The sequence below is a fragment of the Diceros bicornis genome, chromosome 2 (assembly GCF_020826845.1).
Source record: "Diceros bicornis minor isolate mBicDic1 chromosome 2, mDicBic1.mat.cur, whole genome shotgun sequence".
Taxonomy (NCBI): Eukaryota; Metazoa; Chordata; class Mammalia; order Perissodactyla; family Rhinocerotidae; genus Diceros; species Diceros bicornis.
Window position 1 is genome coordinate 46,273,744 of NC_080741.1, and position 26,259 is coordinate 46,300,002.

General features: G+C 43.9%; 1 protein-coding gene across 4 annotated transcripts; it reads right to left on the reverse strand.

Moving 5' to 3' along the window:
* Positions 1-1,744: 1,744 nt before the first annotated feature.
* LOC131414911 (zinc finger protein with KRAB and SCAN domains 7-like) lies at positions 1,745-16,721 on the reverse strand. Of its 4 annotated transcripts, none has more exons than XM_058556245.1 (4): positions 16,681-16,721; positions 9,320-9,411; positions 8,880-9,006; positions 1,745-6,161 (listed from the first exon to the last, which is right to left on the reverse strand). In XM_058556245.1, exons 2-4 carry the CDS (start codon positions 9,332-9,334, stop codon positions 4,711-4,713), a joined length of 1,593 nt encoding a protein of 530 aa, XP_058412228.1. In that variant the 5' UTR covers positions 9,335-9,411; positions 16,681-16,721; the 3' UTR covers positions 1,745-4,710. The 4 variants fall into 4 exon arrangements, with proteins under 4 accessions (XP_058412228.1, XP_058412218.1, XP_058412208.1 ...); XM_058556235.1 differs by having other exon boundaries at positions 1,745-6,164; positions 16,681-16,719; XM_058556225.1 differs by lacking the exons at positions 9,320-9,411; positions 16,681-16,721 and having other exon boundaries at positions 8,880-9,289.
* Between the last annotated feature and the right edge of the window lie 9,538 nt (positions 16,722-26,259).

Genomic DNA, 26,259 nt, shown 5'->3' on the forward strand with positions numbered 1-26,259 from the left:
TTGGTTGAATCTGCAAATGCAGAACCCGTGGATACAGAGGGCTGACTGTATTGGTCTCTGTCCCTGGTTCCTTGCACAGAGCTCTTGAAACCCTTGTAATTTCCTAGGTGATAAGAGCACTAGGAGCATCTTTTGTTCTAATATTTGGTGTTTGGCCCTGCTACTTGACACAGGGCTCGTGAAACCCTTGTAATTTCCTGGGTGATAGGACTGTCTTCTGTTCTATTGAGGTGACTCTAGGTGGGCTCCTGGATGAAGGCTGATCACTGGAAAGACTAAGCCATGATTAAAGCTTGGAATTTTCAGCCCTGCCCCCGCCCCCATTCTCTTAAGAAGGTCTGGGAAAGCAGTTAATGACTGATCATGCCTACGTGATGAAGCCTCCATAAAAATCCCAAAAGTAAGTGGTTCAGAAAGCTTCCAGGCGGGTGAACACATCCTTGTACCTGGTGACGCACCCCAACCCTGCAGGGACAGAAGCTCCTGTGCTTGGGACTCTCCCAGACCTCGCTTTATGTATCTCCTCATCTGGCTGTTCATCTGTATCCTTTAATGATAAACTGGTAAACATAACTAAACTGTTTTCCTGAGTTCTGTGAGCCACTCTAGCAAATTAACCAAACCCAAGGAGGGGGTCGTTGGAACCTCTGATCTACAGCTGCTTGGTCAGAAGCACGGGCCTGCAACTGGCGTCTGAAAGAGGCGTCCCAATGAGCCCTTAACTGTGGGCTCTGATGTCACCTCCAGGCAGATAGTATCAGAATTGAGTTAAATTGTAGGACACCCAGCTGGTGTTGCAGAGAATTGCTTGGTGTGGGGAAAAAAATCCCACACATTTGGTGACCAGAAGTGAAGTGTTACGTGTGAATAGTAAAGGAGACACACAGGAGGCAAGAACTGTAGGTTTTTTCAACATAGACTGTCTATCTTGTAACTGACCCACCCTTGTATTTTGGAAGCATATAACTTGTCTGGTTTCAGATTCAAAGCTAGGGAAGAATTTTGCCTCAAGATTAATCATAGCTCAAGTCTCACCCATACCTGACTTAGATGATATTTAGATGAGACTTTGGACTTTCAGACTTTAAGAGTTAATGCTGAACCAGAGTTGACTTTTTGGGCTACTGGGATGAAATGAATGTATCTTGCATGTGAGGACATGAATTTGGGGGAGCCAGAGGCAGAACTGATGGATCAAATGTTTGTCTCCTCAAAATTCATGTCAAAGCTCTAATCCCCAGTGTGCAGGTATGTAGAGGGAAGGCCTTTGGGAAGTAACTAGGTTGATCAGGTTATGTGGGTAGGGTACCCGTTATGGGATTAATGCCCTTATTAGAAGAGGAAGAGACAGACAGCTGCTCTCTTTCCTCACAATATGAGAATATAGCAAGAAGGTGGCTGTCTGCCAGCCAGAAAGACGATCCTCACCAGAACCTGACCATGCCGCCAACCTGATCTTGGATTCCCAGCCTCCAAAACTGTGAGGAATAAATGTCTCTTGTTTAAGCCACCCAGTCTACGGTATTTTGTTATAGTAATCCAAACTAAGACAGTTGCTAAAGCTATGTCCCTCCCAAGCCCCTCCCTCGCAACAAAAGGATCAGGCCCAGTTACATTTAGCCTTCAAAGAATAATTCCCACATTATGCAAACTCTTCCACAGTAATAAAAGAGAAAGAAAAGTTCCAAACTCATTTTGCAAAGCAAATTGAATCTAGTTCTGTACTTAAAAAAAAAAATCACCATGAGCAAATGGATTTTATTCCAAGAATGTAAGGAACTTTCAATTGTTTGACAACTTTCAATAAAGTGAATTTCAAAAATAAATATAACCTGTAAAATTACACCAACAGACTTTTAAAAAATTCGATAGAACTTAGCATCCATTCCTAATAAAAGCTCTAACAATAATTGCTAGTGTACTAAATGCCAAGCGTTGTTTTAAGTGCCTTACACTTATATTAACTAATTTTATCCTCACAGCCCCATGAGGTAGAACCATTTTATAGATGGAAGAACCGAGACAGAGGAAGCTAAGTGACTTGCCCAGGATCACAAACCTAACAAAGTGGTGGAGTGAGGATTTGAACCTAGAGTGCTAGGCACAAAATCTGTGTTCTTAACCACTTAGATACCATATTGCTTCTTCTAAAAATAGATAGAAGGAAACTTCCTAAACACAATAGAATATTTATCAGAAACCAGCGAGGTGAACATCATATAAAACCGTGAGATGCTAAAAACATTTCTCCTGAAAGTTAGGAACAAGACATGCAACACCTGTTATCCACCATTCGATATCTTTTTATATTCTTGCTAATGCATGACGTAAGTGGCATACAGAATGGCCATTAAGAGAAGACTAATCATTATTTATTGTATACCTACAAAAGCTAGGAAATGAAACTAAAAAAACTACTAAAACTAAAAATAATTTAGCAAGATAACCAGATCCAGATAAAGTTTTTAAAAATCAGTAATTTTTTTGACACTACGAATAACCAATAGAAATTGAGGTGTGGCTTTCACCTGTAGCCCTTTTTCCTCCATCCAAGAGCCTGAGTGCTTTTTCAGGAAGTGAAGACATTCATTTCTACCGAGCACCCACCAGACTGCTAGTGGTGGGTAACAGTCATGAATAGTGCTGGATCTGCCACTACAGAGACTTAGTGTGGCAGGGAATGAGGGGACAAGAACCAGAAGATAAAATTACAGCATCTAACAGGCCGGGGGTTCTACTGATGACATGACCAGTAATGTCCAAATTAGGGTGGACGGATGGACCCAGGTGCTCATAATGGGGGTTGGGCTCTTCCCTGGGATCTGAGAGCTCCCAAAGTAAAACATTTAAAAAAAGAAAGTCCTACCTGCATATCTTGTAAAGGAAAATGCAAATAAACACCAAATACATAGCTGTAACAGAAATTTAATTGAAAATACATATTCACAAATGGCAAATTTCCAGTCCTGTCCTTGGTTCAGCAATTCTTTAGGCCCCCAATAAACATTCTTTCTAACAATGTCTGAGATGCTTCCCCCAGAATCACATCTAATTGTTATTTTCCTGAGCCTCAACTCTCTTTCCTTTTTTCTCTATTATCCGAGACATAAATCACACACCTCACAAAAATCTCTCCCCTCCAAGTTACATACCTGACATTCCCCCTCAAACCTGCTCCCCCACCTCTGCCATACTGCCAATCCTCTTGTATTGCTAAGAGGAAGGGGGAAGACACCAAAGGGGCCCTACTGCAAGGGTGAAAGGAAAAAGTTGTTCAAGCTTATGTCTGATATGTGACTGTTGAAGGAGAGGAAATCCTCTGAAACGTTTTCCTGTTTCTTATGCCTTTGACGAATGAAAGATGGCCCAGAAGATAATTACAAAAATTAAGGGTACATCTCTCACCTTGAAGTTAGTATCGAACTAACTGATAAGGAAATCCGATTAGTTTGATTCTGTCTTGCCACAATCCTCATCGTTGTGAATTCCAATCACCCAAGAACGCTTCAAACTGGAATTCTGAATCATCTTTGCCACAGCCACAAAAGTCAAGTCTTCTTTACGGTAAATTTTGACACTGTTCTTGTTTACTTAGGCGGAGGGTGGAGTCAGCTAGTTCAGAACTGAAATCAGTGTGCAGGGCAAAGTATATATCAGTGGAACACAAGTGCCAACTCCAATACCTAGATACATACATACATACATACCCACATGCTCAAACACAAATCCATTAGCTCCCTGAGGCTGAAGTAAGAGCAGGAAGACTCCCAGGGATAGATGTAGAAGACATAAGTGAGGCCTTTGTATGTGATATTCTATGATATCCATCTTTAGAAGTTTTAAGTTGGGTGGTGGGATGGGAGTTCATGCCCACTTTAGGAATGACTCAGTTGGAAAAGTGAGTTTTAAAAACTTATTTAACAACTAGTATATGCAAAGTATTATCTTCATGCCAAAAGAAATAGATACCATACCCAGCCACAAAGCACCTACATTAAATTGGTATGAAAGTACACACATATGCATTAAGTTGAGAATAACTGACAAGGAAATTTAGTAACAATTGAAAATTGTAGCACAGGCTAATTTGCAGCATTGAGGTCATATCAACAGAAATTTAGGAGGAAGAAGCATTTCGGAAAAAAAGTCTTTCAGAGTTGAACTGGATCTTAAAGGTTCTGAGGGACATAGATTAGTAAATGGGAAGAAAAGGTTTTCTAGGGAGGGAACACAAGTGATGAGGGTCTAGATTAGAGGAGAAGCTTCAAAAGTAGATAAGTAGGGCCACAGCCAAGACAAAGGAAAGAATGTAATAACAATCTTGGAGAATGACTTTATATAAATGGTCAAACGGATTACCTGAAACAGAAAAAGATATGATCTCTGTCCTTGAGAAGCACACAGTCTGATTATGGGCTACATAACTAAGAAATGAGATAAATTTTAAATAAAAAAAAGACAGACAGAAAGAAGGAAACCTACAAATACATGAAATGTGTATTCCTAACTTCTCCAACACCGGGGAAGGATTATACTGTTTCTCTCTCTCTCCTACCTTTGTGACCCAGCAGAAAGCATTTAGGGAATGGGCCACTTCAATTAGTGGTTCCAAGAGGACACCAGGGTGAGCATCCAGACCAGAGTGAGCATCCTTCTTATAAAGAAAGCTTAATTCAAAGTTCTTGGCTCTTTGTCTTGGAGATTTATACCTTAAGAAACTGACTGAGCCACAGCTGAGTGCTTCTCTCCAGTGTGAGTTCGCTGGTGGTGATTGAAAGTGGAACGCTGACTGAAAGCTTTCCCACACTCAATACATTCATAGGGTTTCTCCCCAGTGTGAACTCTCTGGTGCACAGTAAGCTGTGAGCTGTCACTGAAGGCTTTCCCACACTCATTGCACTTATAAGGTTTCTCCCCAGTATGGGTTCTCTGATGTACCATAAGACTAGAATTATGACTGAAGACCTTCCCACATTCATTACATTCATAAGGTTTCTCACCAGTGTGAATTCTCTGGTGTATAATGAGGTATGAATTTTGATTGAAGGATTTTCCACATTCATTGCATTTAAAGGGCTTTTCACCTGTGTGAAGTCTCTGATGTCGAATAAGACACTTACTCAGACTGAATGCTTTACCACACTCATTACATTCAAAAGGTTTTTCTCCAGTATGAATTCGCTCATGGTCAGCAAGTTGAGAGATCTGACTGAAAGCTTTCCCACACTCGCTACATTTGTATGGTTTTTCCCCAGTGTGGAGGCTCTGATGTCGAATAAGACATTTACTCCGACTGAAGGCCTTGCCACATTCATTACACTCATAAGGCTTCTCCCCAGTGTGGATTCTCTGATGGTCAATAAGATTTCTATTAGAACAGAAAGCTTTCCCACACTCACTACACTTGTAGGGTTTCTTACCAGTGTGAAGTACCTGGTGTCGGACAAGATTTTTACTCCGACTAAAGGCTGCTCCACACTCACTGCATTCATAAGGTTTCTCCCCAGTATGAGTTCTTTGGTGATCAAACAGTTTGGAACTCTCATTGAAAGCTTTTCCACATTCATTACATTTATAAGGTTTCTCCCCATTATGGAGTCTCTGGTGTTGAATGAGATGGGAGCTGTGTCGATAGGTCTTTCCACACTCGTTGCATTCATAGGGCTTTTCCCCTGTGTGGGTTCTGAGATGAACTATGAGCTGAGAGGTCTGCCTGAATGTCTTACCACACTCATTACACTCATAGGGTTTCTCCCCAGTGTGGATTCTCTGATGCCCAATGAGGTGTGAACTCCAATTAAAAGTTTTGCCACATTCATCACATTGATAGAATTTCTGTCCCTTCAGAACTCCTTGATGTTCCTCAGGACAGGAAGACACATTCAGACGTTCTCCAAGTTCCTTATATTTATTACACCCATCTTTTGTAGATGTATTTTTATTCTTGTGTGTTATTTCCAAGAAATCACTTTCCAGTCGGCTCCCTTCCTCATCTGAGTGTTGCCCTTCTAGCTTCTCTAAAGCATCTTCACAGACATCTCCAGCTTCTGGTCCACCAGGAACCACTCCATAAAGTCCTCCCAACATCCTATCAGATGACTCCAATCTTTTAGAAATTTCCTGCTTTGTAGGCAACTCTGAACTCTCCATCCTGTTCCCACCTGCTGCCAAAAAAAAGAATAAAATTTTTATTCATTTTTTGTTCAACTGAGGAAACAGAATCATCAGTAGTCTGTGTACCCGAAAAAAATTTCATATTACAGGCAAAGAATGAGGTGACACATTGAGAAGGAGAAAAATGGGAAATAGCTCAAATTTTTCTTCATGGACCGAAAGATGAAGAGGGGAAACATGGTTAGTGGAAGAGGTTGGAGGAAGAGCTCTCAGGACAGACAAATGTTGAGCTAGCACAGTCAAGAGAGCAGGGCAAATGGAAAGCAAGAGCCCAGATTGTAAAGCATGGTGTGATCTTTCAGAAGTCACTTAGAAGCCAGGTCTCCTTAGTAAAATAATGAACTCTAAGGTCCTTTGCAACCAAGACATTGTACGGTTCCATAATTCTCAACAAAGATATTGAGAGAGAGAGAGTGGTGGCAAATACCTCAAACCAAACATGAGAAACAGTGTGGGCAAACATGATAAGGAAAAAGGGTACAAAAAGGAGTGATTCTGATACGACAGGTCAGTGACAAGATCTGGAGAAGCCAGGGGTTAAGAAATGCTGGGGAAAAGTATTGAAGGGGAGAGCAGAGCTCTACAAGTGGGGATCCCTCAGTCCCTGGAGCACTGGACTGGTAGGAACCAGTACTGTACTCCTATCAATAATTAGAAATATAGGGGGCCAGCCCAGTGGTGCAAGTGGTTAAGTGCACGCACTCCACTTCAGCGGCCTGGGTTCGCAGGTTCAGATCCCCGGCGTGCACCGATGCACCGCTTATCAAGCCATGCTGTGGCGGCATCCCATACAAAGTGGAGGAAGATGGGCACGATGTGAGCCCAGGGCCAGTCTTTCTCAGCAAAAAAAGAGGAGAATTGGCAGATGTTAGCACAGGGCTGATCTTCCGCACACAAAAAAATAATCATAATTTGAAATATAAATCAAATGTCTTTGGCATCTTGATAATCTAGAATCATAAGGAAACTAACAAATACTTGCTTTTGAATTCTGGAATTGTTGAATATATACATATATATATTTTTTTGTGTGAGAAAGATCAGCCCTGAGCTAACATCCATGCTAATCCTCCTCCTTTTGCTGAGGAAGACCGGTTCTGAGCTAACATCTATTGCCAATCCTCCTCCCTTTTTTCCCCCCCAAAGCTCTAGTAGATAGTTGTATGTCCTAGTTGCACATCCTTCTAGCTGCTGTATGTGGGACATGGCATAAGCATGGCCGGAGAAGCAGTGCATCGGTGCGTGCCCGGGATCTGAACCCGGGAGGGCAGTTGGCAGAGTGTGCGCACTTAACCGCTAAGCCACGGGGGCGGCCCAGGAATTGCTGAATATAAAAGCTGGAAGGAGGGGCCAGCCCAGTGGCGCAAGTGGTTAAGTGCATGCGCTCCGCTGCGGCAGCCCGGGGTTCGCCGGTTCGGATCCCGGGCGCACAACGACGCACTGCTTGGCAAGCCGTGCTGTGGCAGTGTCCCATATAAAGTGGAGGAAGATGGGCACGGATGTTAGCCCAGGGCCAGTCTTCCTCAGCAAAAAAAAGAGAAGGATTGGCAGATGTTAGCACAGGGCTGATCTCCTCACAAAAAAATAAATAAATAAAAGCTGGGAGGAGGTAGAGCAATCCTGGTCATAGCTAAACACAAAATGCTGGTTCCTTTCAATCACATCTTAACCAGGACTACAAACAATCATGCTACTTTAGTATGTTCGAGTTGTAGATGTCTGGGACTCCGAAGTCCACTCTCTCCAGAATAGGCTACTGTCCTAGACCTGTCAATCACGAAAACTGCCCTGACAACAAACCCCTTCCAGGAAGCTGCCCTGCGCCCTGCCCTGGTCATTCTTGAAGAGGAAGCTGAGGCAACCACGCTTTGTGCCAAGCAACCGAGCTCATCCCATGACGGATGACAGGTGACTGGACCAGGGTCAAGCAAAAGACCAAAGTGTAGCTTTTCTCTAGATGAGTCATTAGCCTCTGCTGTGGCCTGGGCCAAAGTTCTGCCCAAACAGATGATATTTAATGGCTGAACCACCCTTGGAGTCCCTCTCTAAGTAAATTCTGAACTGCAAGCAGGGCAAAATGAAGGGAATTACAAGTAGGAGCTCAAGCTGAAATGATGCATGAAGAGAAGCCAAGCCATGGGGAGCCACAGCAAGCAGAAAGTATGAGGGAACAGAAAATCTAATTAAGAAGGAGCTGTGAGGGGACAAAAGATTCAGAGTGAAGAGAGTGGGTAGCAGCGGTAGCAGACAACAGATATGCAGGGAGCAGCTGCATCACATGCCCAGTGCAACACTAGCCTAATTCATTGGCTGTTGCTGCTGAGGCTCCTGAGCTGCCCTGGGTCAAAGCTCAGTCTCCATGAGGCCCTGTTTCCCAAAGTCTGGTCTAGCTGGTCGGTTTGTTCTGAGTTTCCATTTCTTTAGCCTTATTGTAAGTAACACAGCTCATCAATTACAATAACTTGAGTCGCTCTCTCTTCCTTACAACTACAAACTCTAAACCACCTTAGGTCAATTAATAAGGAAGAAAGAGAATGTTGATAATTGTTAAAGCTGGGTGATGGTGCAGAAAGGTTCATCATACTATTCTCTCTACTTTGTCTATGCTTGCCATTCTTCACAATAAGAGTTACAAAAGAAAAAGAATACAGCAAACAACATGCAAACAGTGCAGACTCTAAGTTACTGGGGAACAGAATCATTACCCAGGGAGGCCATGCTGCAGTAATTTTCTGGCATGACGTTCCAGTTCAGGGCTCTCTGAATGACTGCTGGAACACTCCACTTCTTCTGAGTATAGTCCACACACATGAACTCGTATGCTGAAGATTCCTGGAATGACAAGCTTCTATTGCTCAGGATATTCCCAGCTTGAAGGGCAGAGTCATCAGGGGTACTGAGAGCACTGGGCGAGGGTCCTGGTGGGGAAAGCAGGGGCAGAGGGAGAGAAGCTAGGATGACACATCTAAAAGGACAAGACCAGGGCAAGATAGAGTCCATGAACTCAGCAGGCAGGACCAGCTCCAGTGAAAGCAATTAGGCAGAGAAGCCACCTCAGAATGGGCCAGAGGCCTGGGGCTGAGCTCTAGCTATTCCTGGGCCACAGACCTGGGAACTCAGGAAAAAGAGAAAGAACCAAGCTCACCTGGGGCCTGACCATCTGAAGCCCAGTTGCCACTGCTTGGTCTCCTAAGTTCCCTCCCTGGGGAAGGACAGGCACTGGGGAAGCATGTTGAGCTGAGGGAGGAAAGAAAGCTATGAGTGGGACAAGCCCTGCCCTTGGCTCCAGTAAGATCTGTATCCCACTGAGTGGATCAAGAGAACCCAGGCAGCTCCACGCACACTGACTCTCATCCCCTTTCCATAAAGGCTTTATCCTATGTGTGCTGTGAACTTACCCTGGAGGGCACAGTAGAAGGTCCCTGGTCACACTGACAACTGGCAAGCCCTCACTCTCTTCAACCTCTCTGAAGGAAGCCATACTTCTTTTTTTATTTTTTTTTTTCCAGTGAGGATGATTGTCCCTGAGCTAACATCTGTTACCAATCTTCCTCTTTTTGCTTGAGGAAGACTGTCCCTGAGCTAACATTTGTGTCAACCTTTCTCTATTTTTTAATGTGGGACACCACCACAGCATGGCTTGATGAGCGGTGTGTAGGCTCGCGCCCAGGATCCAAACCCGCAAACCCCAGGCAGCCGAAGCAGGGCGTGCAAACACTACGCCACCAGGCCGGCCCCAGGAAGCTATACTTCTGACCACTTCTCTCTCCCATGGCTTCCCTAGTACCAGCCTAGCCTGATCTCCCCCTCACATCTCTGACCCCTCATTCTCTGGTTTCTTTTCCTTCTCCTGCCCTCTCATTATGGACACTCCAGGCAGTCAGGCCTCAGGGCTTCCCTTCTCTCTGTCAGAGATCTCACTGACTCTCGTTGCTCTAATGCTGCTCTCACAGTTCCTAGTTCTCTTCTCCACCTCTATCACAAGCTTCCAGTTGCCTCCTGGACATTTCACCTGGTATTCCACACTACCATAAATTCAGTGTCAAAAATGCATGTTGTTACTGTTTTTCTTTCCTTTCTTCCCAAGTTCTGTCAATGACTCCAGGCATTGGTCAAAACCTCTTATTCCCTCTCCTTTCTTCAAATACACATAGAATAGATATTCCCCAAATTGATCTTCAGATTCAACACAATCCCTATCGGAAGCCCAGCTGGCTTCCTTGTCAAAATTGACAAGCTGAGAACAAAACTGATATGGAAACTCAAGAGTTCCAGCACAGCCAAATGAAACATGAAAAATAAAAATAAGCTGGAGGACTCAGACTTCCCAATTTCTAAATTTACTTTACAAAGCAGCATTCATCAAGACACTCTGGTGCTGGCATAAGGAAAAACACATATCAATGAAATCAAATCAGAGTTCAGAAACAAACCCATACATCTACAGTCAACTTACTTTTGATGAAGGTCCCAAGACCACACAAAGGGGAAAGAATAGACTTTTCAACAACTGGTGCTGGGACAAGTGGATATACACTACAAACGAATGAAGTTGGACGCCTACCTCAGATCATATATGAAAACTATATGGACAACAGGTCCTGGCACCTGTTGCAAAGCAGCCCATTACTCCACACACCAAGTCACAGATGATGGTCGCCTTCCCCTGAAACCGGGGCACCCTCTGTCTCCCACCACTGTTAACCAAATTTGAAGGAATCACAACCTTCACCCAGAAGCCATCATCTACGTTTGCTACAAACATCTGGACTCAGCAAGTGCTGGTGGGACTGACAAAAAAGAGATGACTGTAAACTGAGATGGCAAGAAGAAAGCACCAGCTTCCATCATCCAGCTATAAGAAACTGCAGTCCTGCCCCAAGGGCATGAAGAGTCAAGTGAAGAACTACACTAGGGACCATGAGTCTGAGGAGGCTGCCCTAGTCTGGGCAGACAGAAGAAGCCTTGCTGTGAGAACAGGGGAACAGGGGAAGAAGAAGTATTCAGAGAAAGCAAAAGCAAAGGAAAATCAGAGAAGTGATCAAGTAAATCACTGAAGGCCTAAAAAAGAGACTTGAAGACACAACCACAAAAGAAGGCTGAAGAGGAAAGCATGCTTTAGGAGCCAGAGGGGCAGGCTCCAGCCTTGCTGAGCTCCAGCAGCACAAACAGGGAGAAGAAAACTGCTCAGGAGGAAGTTGAACGTCAGAGAGGGAGAGAGACTTCCACACACAAACTGGCACAACAGACTGGAGAAGAGAAAGAAAACTGAAGTGTGAAAAGAACTAGAATGCTGCTAAGGGTGAAGAGAAATCTGGCAGTGAGCTTCAAGAGAATGAACTGGAGGCCACAGAGAAATATTCTGAAGAAATGCACACAGTCGGAAATATAAATGGCATCCACCTATCTCAGGAAATTGAGACCCACAGTGAAAGTAGCACCAAAAAATGAGCCTCCAAGCTGGCCTGTTCTGAAGCAGCTGTGGCAGAAATGTCCAAAGAGGTCACTGAAGTATTTGTAAAGAGGTGGTGACAAGATTGACACAGAAAAATGAGGGTGACTGCCTGTGAATATGCCACAAGATTCCAGGCCTTCGATCAAAGAAAGGGTGAGCCCGGCCTCTGCAACCATGAACATGGATAAGGCTGAAGACCTCCTGGGCCTTTCAAGCTCTGAATGAAAGACCCAGAGCAAAGGAAAGAGATGGGGGCCCGTCAGCTGAAACTGCCCAATTAAATTCAGGTCTCCTAATGCCTCAGGTTCCTCCAGAGTCCCAGCTAGCTTTTGAGGACTGAAAAAAAGGTTCATTCATCAACTTGTTAAGATGATACCACAGATGTGAGCCCCCAGGCCTGGGGAGCAACCTGAGCTGGATCAGGCCTCTTCTCCAGACCCTCCTTCATGCCTCAACCCAGTTCATTCCCACAATGAAAATGGCTTTGAAAAGAACAGGGAAAATCCCAAGCGATCATCTGGGCATTTTTCAGGGACATTTTCTTCTTTCTGTCATTTTGCTCCTTCATTTCACATGCAATGTAATTTTATTTGTTTTCCTTTTTAAATCCTCATTAAGTAGTCTCTTATTCTCATGTTCTCCCTACCAGTGTCAGGGGACATAAGTTTTACTCCATACACCGATAATAAGCAAACAAGTTTCCAACACAATTGCTACTGAAGGAAGATTGCTTCCAGTACGTTTTAAAAACGTTAACATAATACTTACACCAATAGTTCAACTAAGAAATAAACTCAAATCTAGTACCCAAAACTTGCTTTCTAAATACCATTCTCAATTAAAAGGCTCCTTGGAGAAGTGGTTGATTCCAGGCCTGAAGGAGGGAAAATACAAGACGACTATTTCGTGGTGCCTAAAACTCAGGGAAAGACACAAAAAAGGACGGGGGCATGTCAAGGGGAAACAGGAGCTAAGCTGAAAGAGCTCCCGATGGCCAAAGCTACAATAATTGAAGCAACAAAATAAATAACAATAGCACTGCATTATAGCCCAAAGAATAAACACCCAACATCACAGTCTGATATCACTAATTGAATAAATAAACAAAAGGGGGAGAAGGCCTCCCTGTCTGCCTCACAAAGAATTCCAGTTCATAAATGTAGAAGGAATGACAGAAATGAAAGGCACCATTAGAACCTCACAGTAATAATTGCTGCAGGCAAGATCCACCAAGGAATGCCAATTAGTGGGTGAAAGTTAAGGAGAAACAGGCTATTTCTATGCAAAGTCTCGAAATACCTTCCCCTAAATAACTACTAATTACAAAGAGAAAGACAGTAACTTGACAGTGGTGACACCTGGCAGACACCACTGGATCAAGATTACCATCACCAGTAATAAGACATATCTCTATCATCCTCAATCCAAGCAGAACATCTGACAAAACCAAACTGAGGTCATTCTAAAAATACAAATACAAAATACTTCAAAAGTGTCAAGGTCACGTAAAACAAGGCAAGACTGAAGAATTGTCACCGACTGAAGAAGAATAAGGAGACATGACAACTAAATGGAATGAGGGATCTAGATTGGATCCTGGAACAGAAAAAGGACATTAGCAAGATACTGAAGAAGCCTGGATAAAGTCAGCAGTTTAACTAATAGTTGGTATCACTGTAAATTTCTTAACTTTGATGATTGTACTATGGTTATACAAGATATTAACTTTAGGCAAACTGGGTAAAGAGTATAAGGGAACTCTATACAGATCTGCAACCCTCTCTAAGTCTGCAATTATTCAAAATAAAAAGTTTTTTAAATTGAAAAAGTTTTTGGGGCCGGCCCAGTGGCGTAGAGGTTAAGTGCTCGCACTCCGCTGCTGGTGGCCCGGGGTTCCAATCCCCGGCGCGCACTGACACATCGCTTGTCAGGCCATGCTGTGGCGGCATCCCACATAAAATAGCAGAAGATGGGCATGGATGTTAGCTCAGGGCCAGTCCTCCTCAGCAAAAAGAGGAGGACTGGCATGGATGTTAGCTCAGGGCTGATGTTCCTCAAAAAAAAAAAAATTGAAAAAGTTTGAGTTATCATTTTTTTTCTGATTTATTTCTATCTAGATATTAAGGATTAACTTGGCCATCAAGGCTATTAAACACTGTCAACTCTCATCTCCAATCTTGATTCATTCTTTCATTAATTTATCAAATATTTATTGAGCACCTACTATGTCCTAGGCACTAAGGTCTCAGAGGTGAATAAGGCAGACAAAAAGCACCGCTTTGAGGAGCTTATGGGAAGGCAGACAATGAAATAAATAAAACATATGGCATGTTAGACAGCAACAGGTGCCATGTAGTATAATAAAACAAGGAGGAGGGTGAGAGATCAGGGAAGGAAAAGTATAAGCTCAAAAATTCAATCTTGTAGAGCACATAAGGGTTCACCTGAGGGAGCTCTTTCAGATTGTTTCTGACATAAAAATACAGATAGTCCCCAAGTTATGACAGTTTGACATTTGATTTATCGATTTTATGGTGGTGCAAATGTGATATGCATTCAGTAGAAAACATACCCAGAATTTTGAATTTTGATCTTCTCTGGGGCTAGTGATATGCAGTATGATACTCCCTCCTGATGCTGGGTGGGGCAGCGAGCCGCAGCTCCAAGTCAACCACTCAATCACAAGGGTAAATAACCAATACACTTACGACCATTTTATACCCATACAATCCTTCTGTTTTTCACTTTCACTACCGTATTCAATAAACTACATGAGATAGTCAACACTTTATTATAAATTAGGCTTTGTGTTGGATGATTTTGCCTAACTGTAGGCTAATGTAAGTGTTCTGAGCACGTTTAAGGTAGGTTAGGCTAAGCTATGATGTTTGGTAGGTTAGCTGTAGTAAATGCTTTTTCAACTTATATTTTCAACTTACGATGGGTTTGTCAGGATGTAACCCCATCGTAAGTTGAGGAAGATCTGTACTGAAGACTGCAAAATAATGTAAGTTTTGTCTGGTACACTTTATGTATTTTTACTCTCAAACAACTCTCTGACATCATAGAATGCTTATGCACTAATACTTTTTGGATACCAGGAGCCACAGAAAACTTAATGGTGGCACAGTTACTATTTTTCATGCTTTTGTCAGTTTCCCTTCTAAGTACATATTGAGGTTTATCTTCAAAACGTTCCGATCTTTTCAGCTACAGTAAGGATTACTTCTTAAACCAAATTTGTCTGCCTTTCTTCAGCATTAACATAACATGTAAGAGCAGCCTCATTTGTCAGTCCTTGAATATGCACTTAGATATTGTGGGAGATCAAAATTTGGCTATGCTGAAATATGTCTCTTTACCTTGATTATTTTCTCTGATGCACATTTGACCTCCCCCACTAACTGCTTAAAGGAATTTAACTCTGGGTATAGATAGATTGGCAGGGTCCTCACTAAGCCCATTCTTTTCAAGGTTCTGTTTACCAAATATTTACATTTGTAAAGGTATTTCCCTCTGTGTAGTGAGAAGAGGGGGGGATGACCTTATCTGTGAAAACTCTTATCAGGATGGAAGAAGACGACTTAAATGTACATACTCTTGATTACTATAATTACTGTCTCTCTGGCCACATTCTCTGTAGGTGGCCTTGCAAAGCACTGTCTGACATTTACATTTCCCTCTTCATGTAAATTGTCTTCTTCCCCTCTGAAACTCCAAAACACCACCCACCCCCAACATCCTCCTTTGTCTTCAGCTGAAGATAGTATTTAAGACGAGAACCTCTGCCACTGTGTTGAGAAACTCAGTGGCCCTGGTTTCTCCCATGTATACATGTTATTAAACTTGGTATTATTTTCTCCTGCTAACCTGTCTTGTTAATTATTTGGCCAGCCATAAGAACTTTAAGCGAAAGGGCAGAGGGGTATTCTCCCTCTTCCCCCACAATATACACGTGTATAACCGATGGAAGTCCCCTCAAATCCTTAATCAAAATATGACTAACAACACTCGCTGACATCTCCCTGCAAAATAACTGACCTAGTATTAATGAGTTTTCAGTTTTGAACTGCTGACAGTTTGAAAAAGGATGGTGTTCTTTCCTGGCCACCACTTTTAACTAAGGAAGAACATTCTCTGATTTCTTAGGCCAATGTGAGAGGACAGAACAGTGGTTGTAGATTAGAGCTGTACTTTTTGTTTAAAAACCACATTTTATATACTTCTCTTCCATTTTGAAAACAGAGACAATCATCCTAATAAGAGATTTTGCTATTTTTCTGCACAAACGTCTCTTGAGCATTTACAGCTTCATGTAACGTGTACTATGGGAAATAAACTGCAAACAAAATGTTTTCTTTTAATTATACTTGCAAAAATATGTCTTGGTGGTGTCATAATGCTAGCACTAATTTTAACCAATATATGAACAAATGCATTCCGCAAGCTGAAAATATTATAATTTTCAAAAGCAACAGTATGAATGTATTTAATGTCACTGAATTATACATATACGTTAAAATGGTAAATTTTATGTATCATGTGGTAAATGTTATGTATATATCATCACAATATTGTTTTTATCACAATACTAAAAAAAGTTTTTTAAAAGTTAGTACGAACCCCTTCGCAATAAAATGTATATATATACACATGTATACGAGTTTACATATTTATACATAAATTTTAAATAGTCAGGAAGCCTCCAGAAGAAAACATTCGCGGATTGCGGTTACTTTTACTTTTCTTACTCTCACCCACCTCATCTAACTGTCTGTAATGAGTACGCTTTGTTTGCATAATTGGGAGCAGTGATAAAGCACAGGAATCCCTCCCTCCGCCCCCCTCAGGCGCCCCGGGCGCCGAAGCATTTCCAGCTAAGCCCTCACCACCGCGGGGACGGGATTCCCGGCCCGACCACCCGCCCCGGGGGCGGCCCCCAGCCCGGCCTCACCGCCCTCCGGGCACAGCCAAGCGCCCTGCCGCCCCCCGGGAACCCCGCGGGAGCACAGCAGCCGCCGCCGCACCCCGCGCCCCGCCAGGACGCTCACCGACTCCGGCGACCGCCCGAGACTATACCGCCTGCCGCCCCGCCAGCCCCGCGCCCGACTCCCCCCGCTGGCCCCTCGCGCACGCGCGGCACCGCCCCGGGCCTCGGCGGCCTCTCTAGGAAACTGGGAGGGCCAACGTCTCGGCTTCTCCCCGGCCCAGGCCCGCGCTAGCTGAGGGGCTCATCTCCAACCCCGCCGCCTCCCCCACTGGACGTCTGCCCTCCTCTCTTAAATGCCTTTTCGAGCCCCGGAGCTCTATCAGTCTTGGCCTGTTTTCCCACATCCCTCCCGGTGTGTGCAGGGCTGCCCTCCAGGCCGCCCTGCCTCCAGGGAAGAATAGGATCCAAAGCTAGGGGTCAGAATAGGGACCAGCAAGATCTAGCTGACAGGTTCTGGTTGGGCGGAGCTGTTAGGGGGCTACTCATCCCTGGGGCCTCCTTCATGAGGGAAACCAGATCCTAAGGGAGGCTAGTTTCCAGGAAGACCTTTTCCTCCATCACCACCACAACCAGGGGTACTTACTCATTCCCAGCCAGAGGCCCACAAAACTTTACCTTCCCACAGCCTTCAGCTGTTTCCTCCTGAGATCTAACAAGGCTCACCTAGTGAGTGACAAGAGATTTTCACATATTGAGGTATATGGGGTAACTATTCAGGTTCAAAACTGACTTGGCTTGAACTAAAGATAAAGAAGCCTGATTTATGGCCTATCAAACATACATTGTACATCTGCTTTAACCATCAAAGAATGCATTTTCTTTAAGATAAGAATGCATACTTCCCCTCCTATGCTCTATCTACGCCTATATTATTCCCTTTCCCGACATCAGGGTCACATTGACCTGCTCATTTGCAACTGAATACCTCTTTGAAACTTTGATGAATATGTATTCTGGGTATGTTTAATTTGTTCTAAAAAAGGTGTAAGACTGTACTGAAAACCATGCTTCTCTGGAACACTTTCTTCCTTTGTGGAAATTCCCTTCCCGGATTACAATCCTCATCCTGGCTCAAGTAAAACTCACTTTATCTCTCTCTATAGAATTGTTATTGGTTATTTTGCATCTACATGGGACAATGGGGCCATTTGCCAACATGTGGAGTGCTGAAGGAGTAGGTTTGGAGGTGGAGAGACGGTTTAAAGAAGAGCTGAAGCAACATTGGGAAACTGTCTAGCCTCTGTACGAGCAAATGTCTTCTATCAATAGTGCCAGAGAACCGGGGGTGGGGGGTGGGGTGCGGTATGGAGCCAATGCCATGAAGACCGTCTGCTGCCATTGGAGGGCATGCTGCAAGCTGCTGTGGCAAGGAGCCTGTCAGCTGTCCTGGTCGTGTTACCGAGCCCTAAGGGACCAGTGACCCACAAGTGGGTCCTTTTGCCCAGAGTCACTCACACCAGTAGAACGAGACCAGGTTCAGAATAGCAGAGCAGAAACTTTATTTGTTGATCAAGGAATGGAGAAGTGAGAGCCTGTGCACTAAAACACCTTCTCCCCGAAGACAGGGAAATGGGGAACTTTTAAAGCGCAGAGTCGTGGTGTCATCAGCGTTCAGGGAAAGGGGTGAAGACTTGCAGGAACAGTTGGTGCATGCACAGTCCTTGAACTTCATTTGCCCACGGCACCAAATGTGCCTAGCAAGGTACAAGGGGGGAGATTTGTGTGTGGTAATGAAGCAGAGGGAACTTCAGGTCACCTCCAAGTCCCTCTGCACAGGTGCTACTCCTGTGGTTGGGTTAGAGCTGGTTTAGAGCGATTTGTGGTTGCAATTTCTTTGAGGTGGAAGCCCAGCTCAGCTGAAAAACATCTCAAAGGAAGGTGTAGGCATGGGCCAAAGCTAAGTTTTTCTGCTAGGAATACATATCGGTGTGCCAGGGATATGTATGGATGACAGTTGCCCTCCAGTATAGGCTTTCTAGCAGCAGGCCCCAGCATGTTGCCAACTGATCTTTCAGTAGGAGGGATGCCCATCTGTGCCCTAAGGCTCTGCTCCACTCATCTGAACCACCCCAGGTTCCTGTTCAACCTCTCAGTCACCAAGGAGGGAAACAGAGAATGGATCCTAGCACCAGAGAGATAGTGAGGCGGTGGAAGAGAAACCGATGGCACATTACAACAGGATAACTCAAGCGAGTTCAAGGGGCAATTTGTAAAAAGTACAAAGGTTAAGGAAACGTGACATGGGGTGGTACAGAAGCCCCGGGCTAGCACTATTTGGAAGCTGTTACCACCCCTAGGAACAGGCTACCTGACAGAAGCTATCTGTGGCCTTCAGTGGAAGGACACAGCCGACCCATGGTCTAGTACAGAGAGAGATGGGGAATAAGTCCTGAACCCAACTCTTCTGATCTCCTGCTGGGGCCTACCACTGGTCCAACGCAACTGGAAGCTGGAGGGCAGTCCAAGAAGGTCAGCCTCCCAAGTCTCAGGGCAAGATTGAGAAGGACTGAGAGTGAATATTGAGGGGCAACTGGAAAATATCCAACATACCCAAAAATGAAAATGGGAACTGCTTGTCAATGCCTAATTTCTCCATTACTTTCCTTTTGAAATAATGTTCTTAGATAACTTGACTACTGGGGGGAGAAGGGGGTTTTGAACTTTCATAACCACCCATAGGAAAGAGTTTTGAGTTTTGTCTGTGTGAGAACAATTTTCCCATCATAGAGGAACTTGAGCAGGTTCTCTGTGTTTTGGATGTGCTCACTGGATGTTTTTCAACATGACAGGCAGCACCCAGACTGGTGTGGTGGAACAGATCCATCAGATCAGCCCCATCAGCACTTGCAAAGCTGCAGGAGTAGCCACTAGGAGAGCAGCTCTGTTTTGAAGTCCTGCACAGCTTCTTGAAGCTCAGCCCACCTCTGCCAATACCACCTGATTTCTCCGAGAGCCACAGCACAGAGCCTTCACAAGGATGTTTCTTCTGTCCTCTGGTGGGAGGCCTATTCTTCTGAACTCTGTTTCTGAGTGTTTACCTCTTTGCAGGATGAGCCAGTTTGCTTGATATGAGCCCTAGGCAGGTCTTCTCCAGCTTTAATGAGCATATGTATACAAATCACTTGGGGTTAAACTAGTTTAACGGGTTAAACTGCAGATTCTAAATCAGAAGGTGTGGGGAGAGGCCAAAGAATAGTTCTGACAAACTCCCAGGTGTGCTCATGTCGTGTTCCTGTACCAGGCTTTGAGTGGCAAAGAACTGTGAACGTAAATCACTGGCTCTTAACTTTGCTGCACGGTTATAATCCCCAGGAAAGTTTAAAGAGTCCACATCCCATACCAATTAAATCCAAATATTTGTAGATGGGACCCAGGTATTGCTAGTTCTTTAACTCCCCAAGTGTTTCCAATGTGTAGCTGTTGAGGAAGAGGGAGAATCCCCCACCCCCCTTCCCTTAAGGTTCTTATGGCTGGCCAAACAATTTAAAAAGGCAGGTTAGCAAGAGAAAATAAAACAAAGTTTAATAACATATATACATGGGAGAGACCCAGGGAAACTGAGTAAACTCACCAAAATGGTGGAGGATCTCATCTTAAATACTATCTTCAGCTAAAGACAAAGAAGGCTTTTGGAAGTGGGGGGAGTCAGCTATGGGAGATTAGCAGAAAAGCATAGTAAACAAGAGTAAGGTTAATATGCAGATTTAAGTCCTCACCTTCAGTATTGATAAGAGTTCCTAGAGATAAGGTCATCCCCCCTTCTTCCTGGTACAGAGAGGGAGATATCTTTACAAATGGAGATTTCCTTTACAAATGTAAATGTCTCTTACAAAGGGTAACTACTACTTTTACTTGGTTTTCAGAGCTTTGATAAGAATAGGGTTAGCAAGGACCCTCCCAGTCTATCCAGACCCACCATAGATAAAAATTATCTATGGTGATGGCCTGTCCCCAGGACAGGCCTTCTATCTTAAATTCCTTTAGGCAGTTAGTGGGGGGAGGTCAAAGTTTCTTTCAGAGTCTTTTGAGCCTTTATTGTCTTCAGCTTGAAATAATCTACATCCCAGAGTGGCACATCTTGGGGCAGCCTGCCCTGAACCCCATCATAGCCAAGATTGAGAATCCAGAGTCCAGGATTCTTCCTGTACCCTGATTCCCTGCTGCATGCAAAAGCCACATGCTGAAGGTTTTTTCTTAGTTTGCTTATTTTCAAATTTATTTTTTTATTATTTATTTATTTTCTGTGAGGAAGATCAGCCCTGAGCTAACATCCATGCTAATCCTCCTCTTTTTGCTGAGGAAGACCAGCTCTGAGTTAACATCTATTGCCAATCCTCCTCCTTTTTTTTTTCCCCAAAGCCCCAGTAGATAGTTGTATGTCATAGTTGCACATCCTTCTAGTTGCTGTATATGGGACACAGCCTCAGCATGGCCAGAGAAGCGGTATGTCGGTGCGTGCCCAGGATCCGAACCCGGGCCACCAGTAGTGGAGTGCGCACTTAACCACTAAGCCACGGGGCCAGCCCCTATTTTCAAATTTAAAATTCATCAGCTCTCTGCCTCTAAAAAGAAGGAGAAAGTTCTCCCTTAATTTTTTTCCTCCTATTTTGAAATGCGGAAGAAATAAGTTTGGGGATGTTGGTCTGGAATGTGACCAGAGAAAAAAGGTAAGACTGTAAAACTGAGAATCAGCTGTGGCCAGATGACAGAAAGCAAATTGTCCTGGTGGAGTTTTCACCCCTTTTCTGGCCACAAATCTGAGCCCTGTCCTTGAAGGCATAGCTGCCTTTCTCAACACTAAGACACTCAAGTACCTACTATGGATACAACCTGCAGCGTAGTGGGGAAAAATGATAAGCCATTACATTAATACTTTCATTTCAATGGTTACAAATGCTAAATTAAAAATGTAACAGGGCTATTTAATTGACAGCGATTGATTATAATGCCTGTATGTTTTCTCATACACCTCACACTTCCTGTAGCTCCTAGCTCACTGCCCGTCTACAGGTTGGTTTGGGTTGCCCTAGATATAGGGTCAGTAAATAGAGTAGCCATCCAAGACAAATACTTTGGTCTTTTCACTACAGCTTTCCATCATATCTCTCCTGTTCCACCTCTGTCTAGAGGAAGAGTAAAGGGCGGCATGGCTCTGTGTGGGGTCAGAATTTGCCACCCCGAAATTTCTCTCTTTGGCTTGATTATTTCTAAGGACAAAAGACTTAGGAAGAAATTTTTACCTTCCCCCTAACTGCCTAAAAGAATTTAAGATAGAAGACCTGTTCCAGGAAGGAGCTATCACCATAGATAACTGTAGTGTAATATGAACTAGGTGTGGTAGACAGGGAGGAACCTAGCAAGACATTTGATCCAAGTCCTCTCCATGTCTCATTGTCTGTTTGAGGCATGGCAAACATTTGTTTACCAAACATTTGCTTTTCCATTTCCTTGTGAATTGCCTTCCTCCCCTTTGAAGTTCCAAACCACTACCCCCAATATCCTCCTTTGTCTTTAGCTGAAAATGGTATTTAAGGTGCTTTGGCCATTTTGGCAAGTTACTAGTTTTCCTGCATTTCTCCCATCTATGCATGTTATTCAACTTTGTTTGATTTTCTCCTGTTATTCCGTCTCATGTCAATTTATTTCTTAGACCAGCCAGAAGAAACTAGAGCGTAGAGGGATATTCTTCCTCCCCTACAGGGGAAAGAGACCTAAGTATCACTTTCAGTTCTGTCTGTGTACTGGTACTCATTGAAGGAGACTAATATCCCCCCTCCCTGCAACTCCTCTTCACAGGTAGAATGAGACCAGGTAGAAATGGAGCTCCTTCAGCTCCTCTAGCCCTCCCCTAATTAACCCTTTAGTTGCTGGATCATATGAATGATTCAGGGTTGGCATGATCGTAGAGCAATGAAAGATGAAGCAGATTCATATGGGAGGGACAGCTGGTATCAGAGGGCCATAGGGTTAAGAACCTCTTCCATTCTCAACAAGCCTGGATAACTGTTCTATGCATGGGTGGGAGATGTGGGGGTGCTTGCTAGAAGGAGAGCTAGATGTGTTCCATGCTCATGGCCTGCCACATGGCCTGGCTCTGGTTACCTTACTTTCTGGACCAGCAGAAGATATAGATTCTCTTGTGTGGCCTGGCTGACAGGGTGTTAGTGGGGCTAGGAGTGGAAGAAGCAGGGGGTGTAGAAGCCATAATTGTCCTGTTGGTGATGTTGGAGTGTAACAAGTTGGATGTAGACTCATAGAAGGCAAGATGAGAGGACCAGAGATGAGAGTTATTAGGAAGATGTTCTTGAGTATACAGTTGACCCTTCATATGTGGTCATCAATCAGTGGAAAGTAGGCAGAGAATGGGTAAATACAGAGTTAGAATGCCTCAACTGGGGCTGGCCCCGTGGCGTAGCAGTTAAGTGCATGTGCTCTGCTGCTGGCGGCCCAGGTTCAGATCCCAGGTGTGCACCGATGCACCACATGTCAGGCCATGCTGTGGTGGCATCCCATATAAATTGGAGGAAGATAGGCACAGATATTACCTCAGGGCCAGTCTTCCTCTGCAAAAAGAGGAGGATTTGCAGGGATGTTAGCTCAGGGCTAATCTTCCTCACACACACACACAAAAAAGAATGCCTCAACTGTTCCTTCCAAAATCAAGAGACAGTAGTCAGAAATCAAGTGGCTAGATAGTCATAGGGGCAGGGCATCTCCTTGATGAACACATAGGCCATGACTGACGTGGACAGGGACTCACGTGAAGTGTGTCAATGCTATCTACTGCCACCATGTGAGGGACATAGGTCAATGATGAGGTCTGGGGTAACCCATCTGAGGTTTGTCTGGGTTCTGGAAGAAGTGTTACAATTCCTAAGGCCTCCCAGGTTTAGCCATGGCCAAGATGCAGGTTTCACGCGTGGCAACACCCGGGTGTAATTCCTGACATGAGGAGTAGTAGGTGCTAAAGGCTGACATCAAGGTCTTTGAAAGAAGAAAGGCTGTGAATTCACGTGGAATAGTGGTCCGGATGGAGCAGTGGTGCTAATGCTACATTTACAACCCATGGAGGAATGTCAAAGTGTAGTGTTTCTCAAATATGTCCACAATTCTTTGCTACTCCTCCCTTCAAGAGATGGATCTTAATTCCTCTCCCCTTGAGTTTGGGCTAGATTTAGTGACTTGCTTCTAACAAACAGAATAATGCAGAAGTGATGATGTGTCACTTCCTAGTCTAGGTAATAAAAAGGCCTTGTGGCTTCCTCTCTGTTCTTTCTTTCTGAGACCACTCACATTGAGATAAGCCAGCTGCCATGTCTTGAGAACACTTGAGCAGCCTTACAAAAGGCCCACATGGTGAGGAACTGAGGACTCCTGCCAATAGCTAGTGAGAAATTCAGGCTTCTTCTCAGCAGTCAAGTGAGTGAGTCATCTTGGAAGTGGCTTCTCCAGCCCCAGTCAAGCCTTCAGATGACTACAGATGACTGGCCAACATCTGACTATAATCTCAGGAGATACCTTAAACCAGAACAACCCAGCTAAGCTGCTCCTGAATGTTTGACTCACAGAAACTGTGAGATAACAAATATTTGTTGGAGCTGGCCCCATGGCCGAGTGGTTAAGTTCAGTGTGCTCCACTTCAGTGGCCCAGGTTGTGTTCCCAGGCATGGACCTGCACAATTCCTTAGCAGCCATGCTGTGGCAGTGACCCACATACAAAATAGAGGAAGATTGGCACAGACATTAGCTCAAGGCCAATCTTCCTCAGCAAAAAGAAGAAAGAAATAAAGAAATTTTTTTGTTTAAGCCATAAGTTTGGGTGTAATTTGTTATGTAGCAATAGATAGATAGGTAGATAGTATCAGAACTGAGTTAAATCGTAGGACAACCAGGTGCTGTGGCAAAGAATTGCTTGGTGTGGGGAAAAAACCTCCACACATTTGGTGACCAGGAGTGTCATAAATGAAGTGTTCTGTGTGAGTAGTAAAGGAGAAACACAGGCAAGAAAGACACAGGAGGGAAGAACTGGTGGTTTTTCTAATAGAATACCAACAGAATAGAATTTGGGTTTGAGAATACCAAAGAGAAATGAAAACATATGTCCACACAAAAATTGTACATGAATGTTTGTAGTAAAGTATAATACATAATAGCCCAAAAGTGGAAACAACCCAAATATCCCTCAATTGGGAATGATTAAACAAAATGTGGTATGTCCATACAATGGAATATGATTCAGCAATAAAATGAAGTACTGATACATGCTCCAACATGGATGGACTTTGAAAATATTGTGCTAAGTGGAAGAAGCCAGTCACAAAAGGCCACATATTACATGATTGCATTTATATCAAATGTTCAGAATAGGGAAATCTATAGAGACAGAAAATACATTAGTGGTTGCTCGGGGCAGGGGGGTGGGGTGAGTTGCGGGGAATAGGGAGGGACTACTAATGGGTGTGGTGTTTCTTTTTGGGGTGATGAAAATGTTCTAAAATTGACTGTCATCATGATTGCACAACTTTGTGAATATACTAAGAACCATGGAATTATATACTGTAAATGGGTGAATTGTATGGTATGTGAATTATATCTAAATAAAGCTGTTTACAAAAAAAGAATGAGAGAGAATTAAAGATACTTTCAGAGCAACAAAAACTGAGTTTACCACTAATAGAATCTTATCGAAGGAACTACTACATAATGCACTTTGGAAAGAAGGAAAGTGAAATGAAAAGAAGGAGTAATAAGCAAAGAAACTGGCAAATATGTGGGTAAACTGAAATAAGCACTGACTACGTACACAAAAAAATCATATTAGTGGCAACCAATGGCGACAGAGTTAAGGTGCCACTCTCCTGGTGACACTAAAATGCTAGGAAATAGTAAGATATAAGACAGAAGAATGATGTGCTTCTCCTCCTTCTCTAGTCCCTACAGCCCTCCTGAGAGTGAACTTTTTGCTGCTAGTTCCCAGAGGCTCAGGCAGGGGGTGTGCTCCAAGGAATGCAAATGAGTGAAGAGGGGAAAAAGGAGCCTTTCAGGGGACTGGTATCCAGGGCCCTTTTCCAGGAGCAGGTAGGGAGTGCTGGGGGCTGCCCCAGGGAGGCAAGCAGGGCCTTAGGGACTGCAGCAGAGCTACCTGTCAAACCATAGACACCTTCTAGAGCCTTTTAACAGCTTTCTTGTTGACCCATGACAACTCCTCGAAGAGCAAAAGACAAACAGTTCCTTCTCAAGTATCTTTTCCAGGCCTGATTAGCCTCTTTCAGTTAAGCTTTTTCTTGCCAACATTCCTCTTGCATGAGAGTGGCCAGAAATGAGCACACATCCCCAGTTATAGTTGAATAAATGAGGCTGTTTGCTTCATTACTCCCATCCCACCCCAACAGACACAGCAGTCCACACTCCTGAAGTGGGGGTCACAGCAGAGTCTCCTTTCAACACTGTCAGTCATTAACAATGGCACACGCCATTAACATCCCCCATAACAGTGCTGCTGGTTCTGCTTAGGGTACTAGTTATAATAGAGGTTTGTTTTTTTTAAAAAAATGCTGTCTTAACCCAGTTTTGAGGCCCTGCCTATAGAGTAGTCAGCTCCTCTTTTTGAGCAGCTGATTAAGTCCACACCCCAACCACT